Source organism: Acyrthosiphon pisum, chromosome A2, assembly GCF_005508785.2.
Source record: "Acyrthosiphon pisum isolate AL4f chromosome A2, pea_aphid_22Mar2018_4r6ur, whole genome shotgun sequence".
Lineage (NCBI taxonomy): Eukaryota > Metazoa > Arthropoda > Insecta > Hemiptera > Aphididae > Acyrthosiphon > Acyrthosiphon pisum.
The window spans coordinates 52,779,382-52,794,140 of record NC_042495.1 but is presented as its reverse complement, the minus strand read 5'-3'; the positions used below and the strand labels follow the sequence as shown (position 1 = coordinate 52,794,140).

At 28.8% G+C, this 14,759-nt stretch overlaps 2 protein-coding genes across 4 annotated transcripts in view; one reads left to right on the top strand and one right to left on the bottom strand.

Annotated features, from left to right (window-relative positions):
• LOC100162594 (probable cytochrome P450 6a14) overlaps positions 1–14,759 on the top strand; it is a 22,133-nt gene that overhangs the window by 1,637 nt on the left and 5,737 nt on the right. Inside the window, exons 2-4 of one of the 3 annotated variants that reach the window (XM_029489005.1) lie at positions 5,469–5,560; positions 11,579–11,814; positions 12,427–12,721. In XM_029489005.1, coding sequence (XP_029344865.1) covers positions 11,618–11,814; positions 12,427–12,721 — 492 coding nt within the window. In that variant the 5' untranslated portion in view covers positions 5,469–5,560; positions 11,579–11,617. Of the gene's footprint in view, positions 1–5,468; positions 5,561–8,255; positions 8,289–11,578; positions 11,815–12,426; positions 12,722–14,759 lie in introns of those variants that run through there. The other 2 variants (XM_016801629.2, XM_001944564.5) reach the window with 2 other exon arrangements.
• LOC100164159 (ribosomal protein S27A-like) lies at positions 760–2,002 on the bottom strand (the record flags this gene model as incomplete). The annotated part of the gene is given in 2 exon segments (NM_001162138.1): positions 760–1,574; positions 1,783–2,002. Coding segments are annotated over 2 exon segments (352 nt in total), but the record flags the coding sequence as incomplete, so codon positions are not given.

Below are 14,759 nucleotides of genomic sequence, written 5' to 3'. Positions count from 1 at the left end.
CAGTTTTGGTGAAGCGGACTATATTATATTATTTTATTGCTATGAAGACTGCCACAGTACGGCATGGAATTAAATGCATTATAAGTTATAAGTTTATAACCATATGTAATAATAAGATGTCAGAAAATCGACGTACTAGGTCTTTCTCTTTTCCTAAAGATCCAATCAGGTAAAAAATTCAATTTATTAATTATGATAATGGTTAGTGCATAATTAATAATTATGCAACATAATATACAATATACCTTCCTAATAAATTATTTATAAATAATTTAAATTAAATGTCAAAATTAACACAGCATTTGACTTTATTTTTTTATGTTCAAAAGTCAAAACATTTATATTTTTTAATTTTTAACTATTGCTTATATACAGGGTCGAGAAAATTGAAAGTATGATTATTATAATAATTATTGCATATGTATTTATTATCAATTGACAAAAAAGATCTCTTTACAATTATTCGGGATATGCATTTTTGATTGCATTTGATTAGAGGGACCACACAGCATTTTTGGGTAATAAATAACTTATTGGTAAAATGTACATTAAATTTTTTACATGTAAAAATTTATATAGTCAATTTACAGCACTCATCTCTACAGTTTCAATGCATAGGGGACAATATACTGTCCTATATCATATTATTGAACGTATTACTGGCTGCATGTAGTCTCAAAGATGGTTTTCAACAGTGATAATGTGCTTAACTGAGAATGTCTTATAACTGATTCTCATTCGGACACTATAGAACGTTTAGTTAGTATGCAAACAGTATTTATTATTTTAAGTATAACTCAAGTTAACATAAGGTACACTTTAGTGAAATAACATTGGTAAAACACACATTTTAGTATTTACCAATAAAAAAAAATGAATCTATTATTACCAAGGAGAACCATGTTAATCAAGTAATGTTTCAATAACATATTTAAAGTGACATAATTATAAACTAACAATATTATGAAATTAATATATTAACGATTTGTAATATTTTATTTTAGTGTAAATTATTGAAAGTCCATTCAAAGAAAAATATGTGAAAATTACAAATAGTATTCACACTAAAAAGAGCATTGAGGGTATGTAGACATGTAGTTGGCATGCACCTAAGGGCTATGGATTCATATTGAATAATAAATAATTATTTAAGTAACTAACTACCAAATATTCTATTGATATAAATATTTGTCATACATATTTTGATGTACCTAGTAATAGTTGATATCGTTATTACAGTTAACATGTTAAGTTATTAAGTTACATCAGACAACGCATTAGAAGCATATTATTACCAAAAAAATTACAACTTAATTGACACTATTATTAGTGATTTAAAAATTATTATACGGATAAAGATTTGTATTCGGAATAGGTAATCAATGTTAAAACATTTTTTTTAAAGTTTTATATTATGTATTTAAAATATACAGGGGTCATCTCTACTTTGGAACAGTAGCTGAACATTTTCCACAATAATGCCTGTTTGGCATGTCAGCCATGAATACTCCGGGACCACAATTTTCAGAAGTACATTCTTTCTTCAAACGGATAACCTTACCATTTTCATCAACCTATAAAATGGCAAAAAATTAATTATTATGTTAAACTTACAGTCAAGTGACAATAACTTGAAAAACTTGACAACTCAATTTTTTTTTATTCCACTTGAGGTTAGGTATTTTTAAGTAATTTTTTTACCTCCCTTTAACTATGAGTTATCGCGACTCCAAAAGTATAATTAAAATATGTATAATATGTATTCATCAAATTTTTATTTACTTTGTAAAATTTCAACACAGCCAACTTAATCTTCCTTTTCTTGTGCTTGATCTTTTTTGGTGTAGAATAATTCTTCTTCTTACGTTTCTTAGCACCACCTCTCAGTCTAAGAACCAAGTGGAGGGTAGATTCTTTTTGAATGTTGTAATCTGACAAAGTACGGCCATCTTCAAGTTGTTTGCCGGCAAATATCAAACGTTGCTGATCCGGAGGAATACCTAAATTAAATATTTTATTAAAATTAAATAATATATTTGATGTATGAAAAGTATTTAAAATTTTTTTTAACTACAATAATAATTCACTTCATTAGATTGTAAATGATCAATTAATCATCTAGTTATATCAAGTAAATTTTTTGTTTATTGATTTTCTTAAAATAATAAAATCACAACAAATAATAATTAACTTTTAATTAAATACCTAACTGATTAGTATACAATCGTCAAAATGAGGGAACATTCTTCAACTTTTTTAATTCATACATTCACTTTATAGGCCCCATTTAGTTCAATTTTATTTCATTTTTTATGTCACCAAAAATTATGGTTAGAGGTATGCATACTACATTGCATAAGAATAAATGTATATGCGTGAAGTCACCTTATTTTTATTGTTGGTTATTTATATAAATTATACATTGCCCCTCAAAAAAAATATATACTTTATTTTCCGTAGTATTTTTCAATTATTAGTTAATTTGTGTGTTAAAATAATAAAATGACCCCGACATTCACACCATATCACAATTAAGTGATTGGTACAAATCAAATTATAAGATATTGGGGAAGTCAGATTTAAGTCTAAATTTTTTCAATTATTCTATTTTCTATGTAAGATATCTATTAGGTATCGTACTAGCTCTCAGAACTACCGTATGCATAATTTGATAGTTATTATACAGGTACCAACGCTAGGAAGTTACAATTCTGATCATAATTTGGATATCAAGATAACATCACACCCATATACGTTGTCTCCGTCTTACAAATGTACAACATAGAAAAAACTGTTTTGACGTGGGACAATTTTATTCCCTCTAAATTTATAATAGAACCATCAAAATTCCACAACGTATAGAGAAGAACATAACTGTGTTGAAGTGTTTTCATTTTTTTGATAGCACTAACCAATAATTTTTAATAATTAAATGAAAAAAATTAAAAAAAAACATAATGTTCTCAAATTTATAACTTCAAATGTATATTAATGCTATGAAAATAATAAAACTACTACGACACAGATAAAGTTCTTCCCTATGCATCGTGGAATTTAGGTAATTCTACTATAAATACAGGGGCAGTTAAATTTTCCCACACAGAACAGTTTATTTGTAAGACGGAAACAACACATACGGGTGTGACATCCTTTTATATTTTCATTATTAAGATCATGTGTTTTGTAATTCTTTTTTCCTAAGTAATTTAAAAAATACCTTCAATATTTATGGGGTTACAAGCTACCACTAACTTAACTACCATACAAGACAATCTACATAACTTCAACTCTAGGTATCATATAATTATAATAAAAATGTTAAATAAGATTAAACTTGAACAACAAAAATGAAATTTAAAACTCATATAATTTATTAATTTTTATTTTCCGTGTGATTCTTTTCCTGAGTGAATTTATTTTGTGGATTTTTTTCCATAATTCATTATAAGCTTTTAAACCTGATTTCTTAACTTTATTATCTGACACCAAATCCACATGTGTTTTCTCCGTCTCACTCGTACAAATTTTTTTTATTCAATAAGACTAATTATATGATGTAAACTTGTTTGATAGAAACAGCATTCTCTTAAACTATTAAGAGGATGTGATACCTGCATGTGTTGTCTCCGTCTTACAAATGCGTAACATAGCAAATTATATGCAAAGCAGAACACGTGTAGCTCTGTTAGCTTAAAAATTAGAGTGAATTGACCCCTTATAAAATCTAAAGGTAAGATTATTATCTAGACAATCTAATGGGCTTTTTATTATATTTTAATTTTTAAGCGAGTTATGAGTGCTTTAAAGTGCACAAACAATTTACAATTTTAAAATACACATAGCTCGCTTACAAAATTAAAATATAATAAAAAGCCCATGAGGTTGTCTAGATAATAATCTTACCTTTAGATTTTATAAATTAGATTTTTAAGGTAACGGAGCTACACGTGTTCTGCTTTGCGTATAATTTGCTATGTTACGCACTTGTAAAGACGGAGACAACACATGCAAGTATCACGTCCTCTTAAGATTATTTCATCTAAACGAAAATTAATATGGCTAATGATTAATGAACTTATAATAATATAGTACTTAACTTTTAACTATTTAGATATTGTAAAATTATATTTATAATTTGAGATATTGCAATTATATTTGTACCTAATTTAAGATATTTTGATTATAATCGTGTATGACACGTGAGTTGTTGGTAATTTATGTGCAGTGCAGTCGTATTTATGATGTTTTGCTCTGTAGAAGTTTATATGGTGTTTAAATTAAATTAAAATGGAAGAGAAACATTTAGTAAACGGTGGGTACATGGGTACCTCTCTGCTGTACAGTAGGTGACGAATGGCCGAATGGGTGTATGTTTACATTTTTTAGAGCTTTGGTACTGATATGCACTACTTATGAAGAATCTTATATTAAATTGTTAAGTCTTAACAAGTAATCCAATGAGTAACTTATATTTGGTTACTACTCTACTTTCTAATAAATGTCCAATCAATAAAACAATTGTTATTTATTACTCCTGACAAAGTTCCTATTAAGTTTATCGTATATAGGTATCTATACCTATACATATTATATTTTAGCATATACCAGTACATGACATTGACACGTATATTCGAATGCAAATTATATTTCACGCGTCCAAAAAGTATTTAATAATCTCTAAAGATTCAAACATAGGTACTATTTAACAAACTCTAACTATTCAGACGTATAGAAAAACAACGCATTAATAAATTACTCGTCGTTTCTTTTTTCTTTTTTATATTGTATAATATTTACTGTGAATATAAAAATATGTTCGTTAGTGAAAGATTATTAGTTGTAATTGTGTTTGCGTCTAGTGTGTATCATAAGATATTTATATTCCATGACTTAAAATCATCTGCTATAAAGAATTATATTATATTGCGATAAATATAAAATTGAGGTTTTAATCATAATTGATAGAGCAAGATCCTTTATTTGAAAATAAAACAATACTCATTCCCTCAATTTTATTAGTTAATGCCTAATGGTCCAATCATCGGAAATGATATAAACGATGTATTATATACGACGGTTTCGACCACGTAGATATTGGTTATGCAGAATAGATGTGAGTTGATTGCGCAAGCCCAATGGAAATAAAAATTCGAATACAACGATTTCGAATATTAAGATGTATATCGAAATAATGAGACGAATTAAATTTAATGAGTTGGTAAAAACTCGAAGATTTACACGATATAAGTGGGATGTTCCGATGTTCAGCCATGTAAATAACGAAACGTAGTATAACATAAATTGTACCGTATATAGTCACTCAATAACTATAGTAGCGGTAACCTAAAACCTACAACTGATTATTGACCCGATTCAATATGTTATGATATATAATATATATACACATTATGTGCAAACAAATTATACTTGAGATAATTATTATGTATGGCATTCAACATTTTTAACAGGTGGGTAGAGTCTATCATGCGCTGAACATTCGTTTTCGTCATCGCACACGGCGCCATGTCAGAAGTTCGCGCGCGCTGTAACAATAATATAGGTAATTAGTAATATTAATATTACAAAAAATCGCACCCGACTCACTTTTTTATGTCACAATATATTTTACTATCGAAAAAAATTAAAACCTGTTTTAATTGATGGATACAAGCAAATGCATACTATACATAACTCACCGTGTATATCAATATAATAACGAATCAATGAAAATAGTTGAATTCAAAAAATGTTACACTGCTGTCTGCTGCAATATTGTAGGACAGTAACCTAAGCTTAGCAATTTATTGTAACCCGCCATAATATAATAGAGTTAGTAAATTATGCACGATAGTAATATAATGCGGCCATGTAAATAAATGCGCGTTTACGACATATTTTCTGATTCATATAGGTATTTTTACTTTCCATACACAATGCAATTTTTAAAATATTTTGATTAATTCTAAGTTACCTATTTATTACACGCGCCTATATATTCACACCATTCTACGGTATTGCATTATAATAGTCAATAACATCTAGTACCTAATAATAATATATTATAATAAAATATTAAAATAATATAATTGTATAATACATGGGATTTGTTATTGGTAACAATTCGCTGAACCTACCTTATTAGTTATTACTAAATACTAATGTCTAATAGCAATATAAATATATAATAATATATCCTGCAGCAGAAAAATAACAAATTATACTTTCAATTTTATAATCGGAGACTATAGGTTCAAAAATCAAAATGTAATATTATACCGAATACTGTACAAATTGTTTTTTTCTTAATTTACTTTTAAAGATAAGCTGAGCTTTTAGTAATATAACAATTGTCCCTGCAAACGTATTGGTCTACTAATCATTACTCCGGTTGTCAAAATGTTTAATGATCATTAATAAGCAAATAATCATTCATTAGGTACTTATTCAATACTTAGATATCACCAATTTTAAATAAATATTTCCTTTCTTATATTATAAAACTTTAAATAAATATATAGGTTGTCGTGATTATGAAAATTATAAGATTACGTAAGAATCACACAAATAGAAAATTTAATTTCGTTTTAGATCACAAAGGTCGAAAAAAATTGTTGTAGCCATTTAAATATATCACGACTGCTTATATATTTTTAACGTGATTAAATATTAGATTTCCCAAACTGGTATAGATGGTACATAGACAATAACTTGTATTATTTGGTACAATATTTAACGCTTTCACTCCTACAAATGCTATTACTTATTAATAATAAATATTATGTTGTCGAAACATCCACATTATAGTGCCCAAAAACTGTTATTAAATAGAGATGTTACAAATCTCCGTTTGAGCGCACTAGATTTGAACGTCATTTTTATACCGTACATTGGTACTTGGGTATCTGGTTAAAATAATGATAAATAATTACTTTTAATTTCGTCTTACCATCTATATTGACGTTTTTGGGCCAAGGTTTTACGATTTGAATTCTTATTGAATTGCATGAATGTAAAATTGTCGCAATCGCCATGGTAGTCTAAGATAAACGTAATTAATTTATTTAGTTTGTAAAGCAGAATTATACAAAATAATCACACGTGGTATTTTTCTAATATTATTATTTATTGAATAATATTATACTACAGTAAATTTTAATGGTGAAATGCTGTAATGATGTTGTACATAAACTTCAAGTTTATCCAGCTCAGGGCCATTGTCTTAAAGTATACGGCTAAAAAAGAAAATTGCATTGTGTAAATATTCCATTTGATTTCAATATATTATAATAAAAAAAATCATTGATATTCAATAGTAGGTATATTGTACAGAGACTGAAATGTGTTGAACACTCGCCTCATTTAGAAGTGATATCAACCCATTTCGCTCACCTAAGTACAATACACTTTTGTAATCAGACTTTTAATTAGAAAGGAACTATAAATATTATATTCACAGCAGATCTTGGTTTACTATAATATAATATATATTATAACCACGTTATACTATAAGTAACAGCAAAGTACGCGTGTATTGTACAATAAATTAACTGAAAATAAAAATAACGATTTCTATCAGAAATAATAAATGGGAACAACCGCATAGGCGTGCGCACGGGGCGAGCCGGTCGAGCCGGGACTGGACTGGAATCTTTTTAGGATTAGGGGCATAGTAAAATGTTTGTCTATACTTATTATAAATTATAATAATATGTTTGAAAATTTTATTTGTGAAAGTGAAATAAAATAACAACTATTTCTGTGTACCTCTACATTAATTTTATTCATCTAACAAAAACATTGTGTACAAAACTACAAAATATGCACTATGATTAAATACATTAATAAGTTGGTTATAATTCATAAATAGTATACATATACATGGTGTTTATTTAATATTAAGATAAGCCGAGTACGCACGACCGCAGATGCATTGCTCCAAGGAAAAACCTATACGTTTATAATTAGTCGCTTTCAGATAGAAGACCGTAAACAGACTGGCCTCTCATTTCTCAATAATCTATTCACTATTCAGTATGTTCGGTTGTTAATTGTTTACTGTTGTCACTCAATCACTACACACTGGTCTATTAGTGTTTACTGTTTAATAATATTTATATTAAAGTTCGGTGAATTAATATGATGAGACATTATTATAATTAATTTTATTCTTGCCAATATCGGTCGTATTTATATCGTTTTAATTTTACCATTAAAAATATATGTCTAAAAATTACGAATATAATATTATGTTGTGTGCATATTTAACTTGATTATATTTTTACATATAGGTAAATATTACACTTTTTATATTAGACAAAATTTACATTTTACAATAAGAATGTAGGTATAAATAGGGGCACTGTCAAAGTATTGGGGCACTAATTCTACCAGGCTCGACCGGAAATTGAAGTCTGCGCACGCCTATCATAGGCAATGAACAACCGCAAATTATATATAGGCACAACACGATTGTATCCATTGAAATGATTAAAATTGAGCACAAAATAATAAAATATATTAATATTATGTTATATACTTAGTGGAGCACTGTATTCGCCATTCAAAATATCCACAGTTTTGTTATAAACTTCTATATTCGTCTGAAATAGGTACGAATGAATTATGATTGACGAATATAATAATACGGTATAGGTACTGATAATAATTGTTTTCATCTGTATATTATACATTACACGACATACGTACCTAATTAATAATTATATTGTAAATGCAAATAAAAATAAATTTTGAATTTATGTTTTTTAGATCTTATATAAAAAAATCGTTTGTAGAATGATTGCGTGTACCAGAATTAATCTTATCTAAACATATCAATTCCTCAAACAGTCAAACCTTCAATTACACATTTTAATAAAATGTATATAAAAATATTATTTTTTAATCGTAAAATGTGAAAAATAATAATTAAATAATAACGTTATTCGTTTTTAAGCATTGAACAACACTGTATATGAAAATAAAAATTCAAATGATTGATTAAAAACGTCTTAGCATAGGTACTATCGTTAATCTTGTATTTATTTATAGAATAATTAATACTCAAAGTTGAAATTTCATACATTTTTCAAAACGTTAGTTTTTAAAAAAAATATTGATGGATATTTAATAGTTAAATAATAATTGAATTCTACATTCATTGTTGTCCTAGACAAAATTTTAACCCGAATTTTTTGAAATCATTTACTATTTTCTAGAAAACTGCCAACTTGGAAATTCCTAAAATGACTTCCATAAAGCATAAGATCTATTCTTCAAGTTCTAGTCTTGAAAAAGGGTCTATCTTAAACTCCTATGAAACATATATTTTATTCATAAAATTAATAACTTAGTTTTGGATTTGATAAGTCTGTGAGAAATCACATAAAATAAAGCAAGAAAGAACCCTGCACGTTTCATTTTGACCACTTTTATACAGTTGTGCGTGTTCATTTGAAATAATATTATATAGATATATCGTTTAATATTTTATTCTATGGGATCTATATGGGAATACGAAATTCTTCACACACTTCGTAAAAAAATCGTGTATGCCATACAGAATACAGTACACGCTTAACTGTAAATCAGGCCTAATTAATTCAATCAATTTTATGACGTTTCTGTTTATGTACAGAATATAAAAACATGCACTTGGCACGTTAAAGTGGGATAGCGATAGCGATCAATGCATTTCCTTTAGTTCTAATAATTATGTTATCTCAACTATTAAATACCTAACTATTTTGTATATATTAAATTTAGAAACCGTTTTGAACGAATACCTAATAGAAAGTCAAAAATGATATATCAACGTTATAGTCTTTAAAACTGTACAATTCGTATACACACATTATAATATATCATCTGAACTCTGAAGTACCTACGTTCTTAAACAAAATACAAACTATAATTTAATATTAAATTTAAAGCTACCTATAGCTTCCCGTAATTTGTCTGTATTGATTTTAAAATGATGTGTGTTTAGGTAAAGTCGATTAGTACTTAGTCGAAATAATGCTTTGATTTTCAACTTCAATATATTTTTTTGGAAACTGAATCTAGTTAGTACTTTAGATGGATCAAAATGGAAAATTTACAGGAGTTTTCAAAAGGGACGGGAAAAATAAAAAAAATTAAGGAAAAACGGGGATTTTACGTAAAACCAGTTTTTGACAAAATCTATCTCTTTTGGTGTAATTAATTAACTAATAACCATAGATACTTTATTTTCCGGGATTTTTATATGACTGTTTTCTATACATTATTAAATTTTCAAAATATTTTGACTCTTTTTAAGCTATTTATATGCATAAGGAAATTTCAATTTTTATTCGTTTTTCTTTAATTATTTTCAATAAAAAAATAAATGTGTTGTTGGGTCAAAATACTTGAATATTTATACAAGCTTCCACATAAGTTGTTGTTAATGGAAATTAAAGAAAAAAGTAGAACATAAATCCATAATAATTTCTTGAGCGTCTGAAATTTGAATTTTGATAAAATTCGTCAAATTCACGAAATTATACAAATTATTTTGAGTTAGAAACAAAAAAATAAATCAAAAATTGCTTTCTACGATAAGACACAATACATAACCTCTACAGTGTATATAAATAGAAAAGATTGTAGGTATACCAATGACTAAATAAACAGGCATGTCAGCTAAAATTTCATTTTCGATATCGTCGCGCATGTTCCCCAGACATGGAAAGAATAATATAAAATGTATAATCTATATTATTATTATCATAGACTTATAATATATAGACCGCGCATTAGTGAAATATATTTAAGCCAACATATGTGCGAGAGAGACAGACTCCGGCATTACTTTTTCTAGGAGATTATAAGCAATTTTATATATTTATAATCTCAAGGAGTAATGTACAAATTGTCTATAAACTCCTTAAAATTGTAATGTCAGAGTCTGTCTCTCTCACTGAACAATAACAGTTCAGTGGTCTCTCTCGCACATATGTTGACTTAAAGTGTTACACCCAAAACGAGCGTAATGCGCAGTCTATATATTATAAGTCTATGATTATTATAGTGTAAAATATTTTAGCATTTATTCCAAGTCTCACATTTTATTGTAAGTACATTTAAATCGTTAACTCCTTTCAATCAGTGCCTAATAACGTTCAAATAGTATGAAAAACTTGTCGACGAGATTGATGCAAATACGAAAATGTCATGCAGTACCTATAATAAATTATACCTGATTTTAATAGCTGCAGACTACAAATTTCTGCAATAATTACTCGCAAACTTGTACCTATATCATATAATATAAATATGCCAAAACCATGGATTAACCATTCACGTTCCAGATGCTCTATACTGCATGTTTGCGAAATTTATAATTAATGCAAGACAGTGCAGTATACCCAATTACAAAATATACTTTATCCCAGACAGCAATTTTTTGTTTAATAATATTATTATAACATTATAATAACGAATAATATTAGTATAACGTTATTATAATAATATTATAATATTATAATTACAAAATGCTGTCTGGGATCTATTGAGGTTTTACACAATATAACACATTATTTTTACGCTCTATTTTTAGATTCCTAAGCACGAGGCAGCATTATACATAAGGTTCATCATGTTTCCAGCCGTCGTTATAATCGTTGCATGTTGTACGACAGTGATACTATTCCTGTACAAGTATACGACATATACTTACAAGTATTGGAAGTCGAAGTCGGTGACGTTTGCCACACCAGTACCATTATTCGGTAATATCAAAGACCACGTGACGCTAAAAATGACCCAGGGCGAGTGCTTGAAAAATATTTACAAGTATGTATATCGTATAATGCACAACTGCACAATGGGCGCAACCATTGTAACGAGTAGGTATGACGTTCGGTGGTGTCACCCAAGATGAGGTGGGCCACGAGGAAATAGTTATTTTAGCCCATTTAGGCTGATGATATTATAATGGATAACTGCAGATTCAATGTAATGATTCAAAATAATGATGATCTCATAAATATACTGCAGAGTGCCGTCGATGATTTAATAATTTAACATTTAGTTTTGTGTGCCTATCTCAAATGTTTGAATGACATAACAATTAATTTGTATAGCTTAGTTAAACAGTATATCCAAAATAAAATAAACCATTTAATGCCATAAAATTCCATCATAAACAAACGTGTGCCTTCCATGGAGTAACCGTTTGAAAAATTAATATTTCAAACAAATTTTATGGAAATAAAATGTTATTGACCTGGACGAACACGGTAGGACTCCTTCTATAGGCTTTAAATGCCATACCATACGAGTAAAATACTTAAAGGTCAACAGTTATACACTTATACATTACATTTGCTATATCGATACAATATTATAATATATACCTACCGCTACAACTTATAATGGTCTACAATATTGTGCGACGTGTTACAGTGATTTTCCTCGTGAAAAGTTTGTGGGCATGTACCAGTTACAGACGCCAACTCTGCTACTCCGTGATCCAGAAACCATTCGGTTGTTTCTGGTGAAGAGCTTCGCACACTTCACGGACAGAGGATTCTCGTACGACGGTCACAGGGAACCGTTGACCAAACATCTAGTCAATTTAGAGGGCGACACGTGGAAGATTCTCCGACAAAAGCTCACGCCCACGTTCAGCTCTGGTAAAATCAAAAGTATGTTAGGACTGTTACAAGGCTGCGGGGTGCAACTCATTGAGTACATGGATGTAAGTAGTTGTGGTAGAAGTGTAGTTCTTACTCAATATTATCTTTTAAAAACAGCAGTCATTTTTTCTTTTCGTATTTATTATAAGTCCACAAATAATTGAATTATTATAACGATATTATACGTGTACCTATAATAATATATTATTAGTGAGGGGGACGGAGTGGCCGAGTGGACTACGGCGTCGGTTCAGACCGCACACTTTTCGTTTCGACCCCAAAAAGGTCGATAGACAAAAACCGCACACTTTATCGGCCATGGTATAACTAAACTTATAGTGGGTTAAAAACGCACAATATTTTTTGTGCTAAATAACGGATAAGATAATAAGTTAATAAAATAATATACAATAATCATGCTAACACGTTTTAAGTCTTAATTCTTTAGTCACGTATTTAGCCACTCGTTATTAGCCGGTCTTGTTTTTCTAAATAGTGGTTAAAACGCAAGTCCCATAATGGAGTGTAAAATATTGTCCGTTCAATTGAAAAACAAAAACAAGTTAGTAAATACATAACAGTAATATTTTTTATTTTTAGTTTTATTAATTATATTAAAATTATATTTTTTTTATGAGCACTTGTTTAAATTTTAAAATTTTGTTTGCATAATTGTACATATTATACATTATAAAGTACTATAGTAAAGACCTTTTTGCGGTCAAAATCCTGTGTGCGGTTTTTGAATACGACAATTTTAAAAATTGTGCTGTTCTTACTACAAAAAATGTGCGGTTTTGTCCTTTATTTTATCGCAAGTGTGCGGTTTTATAAGAGTCAACGGCCGGTTCGAACCTCGACCACAGGCGGCTGCTCCTCTTTCTGGGCAGGCAACTGTCTAGAGAGTGAGGCCGCCATCCCCGGACCGGGCATGGCAGAATCCTACGGGTGCCCGACATGAAATTCTGCCAAATCTAACGTGTTTCAAGTTTCAACCAACCGTCCCCTACAAAAACAACAAAAACAATTAATGGCCATAATTTCCGGGCTTAAGTTCAATAAAAAAAAAATATTATTAGCATTTTATGTTAGCTGATAAAAATATATTTAGTGCAGTTTTTTTTCAGCATAATGTAATTATAATACAATAATAACAATAATAGTATTAAAAGCTGATACGTACACCAACTGAGCTAAACTTGTATCTGGTATTCTGGTATACGGAGTTCCTTGATGTAAATACAATATTAATATACCTATATAGTAATAATATACAACATTTCTTATCAAGCCCTGATTAAGGGGGGGTCCAGAGGGGGCCATGGCCCCCGGGCCTCAATAGTTTGAATTTATTTAGGGGCCTCAGATTTGTCCACTACTTTTTTCGTTATAGGCTATAACACTGCATAAATCACCTTAAAAAATCGAAGAAAAAAGCTTATACATTATAATTTATAAATAAAATGATACATTATTTATTGCCAAGTACCTAATATCTATATATATTTATTATAACAGGTACCTAATATTAAATAATATATACATTATAAACATAATGTATATAATAAACCATTGTTATAATTTTTTTTTTCGTACTGGGACCGCCTAGGCGCGCCTCTTTTAAAACTTTGGCCCCTGGGCCCATAGGCGTGCGCAGGGAGGATGCCGGGTATGCCATGGCATCCCCTGCAGAGTTATTATAACCATATAGTTTTTAGTTGTAAATGTTTTGATTATAAATTAGAATCATGAACCTACCGTATCTTAGTTCAATAATTTAAATATTTTGAATATTTTAGATTCTGAGTGAAACGATGAATGTATTGATTTTACAATGATGTGTGTTTTTTTTTATTTATTTATTTATTTTTGTGTCTGTGTACACGATAAGTAGTCGAAATAATGCTTCGATTTTCAACTTCAGTATCTTGTTCGATTGGAAAGTGAATATCGTTGGTGCATTGGGGAGGTCAAAATTAAAATTTTCCCAGTAATTTTCAAAAGCGCCAAGAAAAACCAAAGAAAAATTAATGAAAACGGGATTTTTACGCAAATCGATTTTTCACAAATTGATTTGGTTTTGGTGTAACTTTAAAAAAA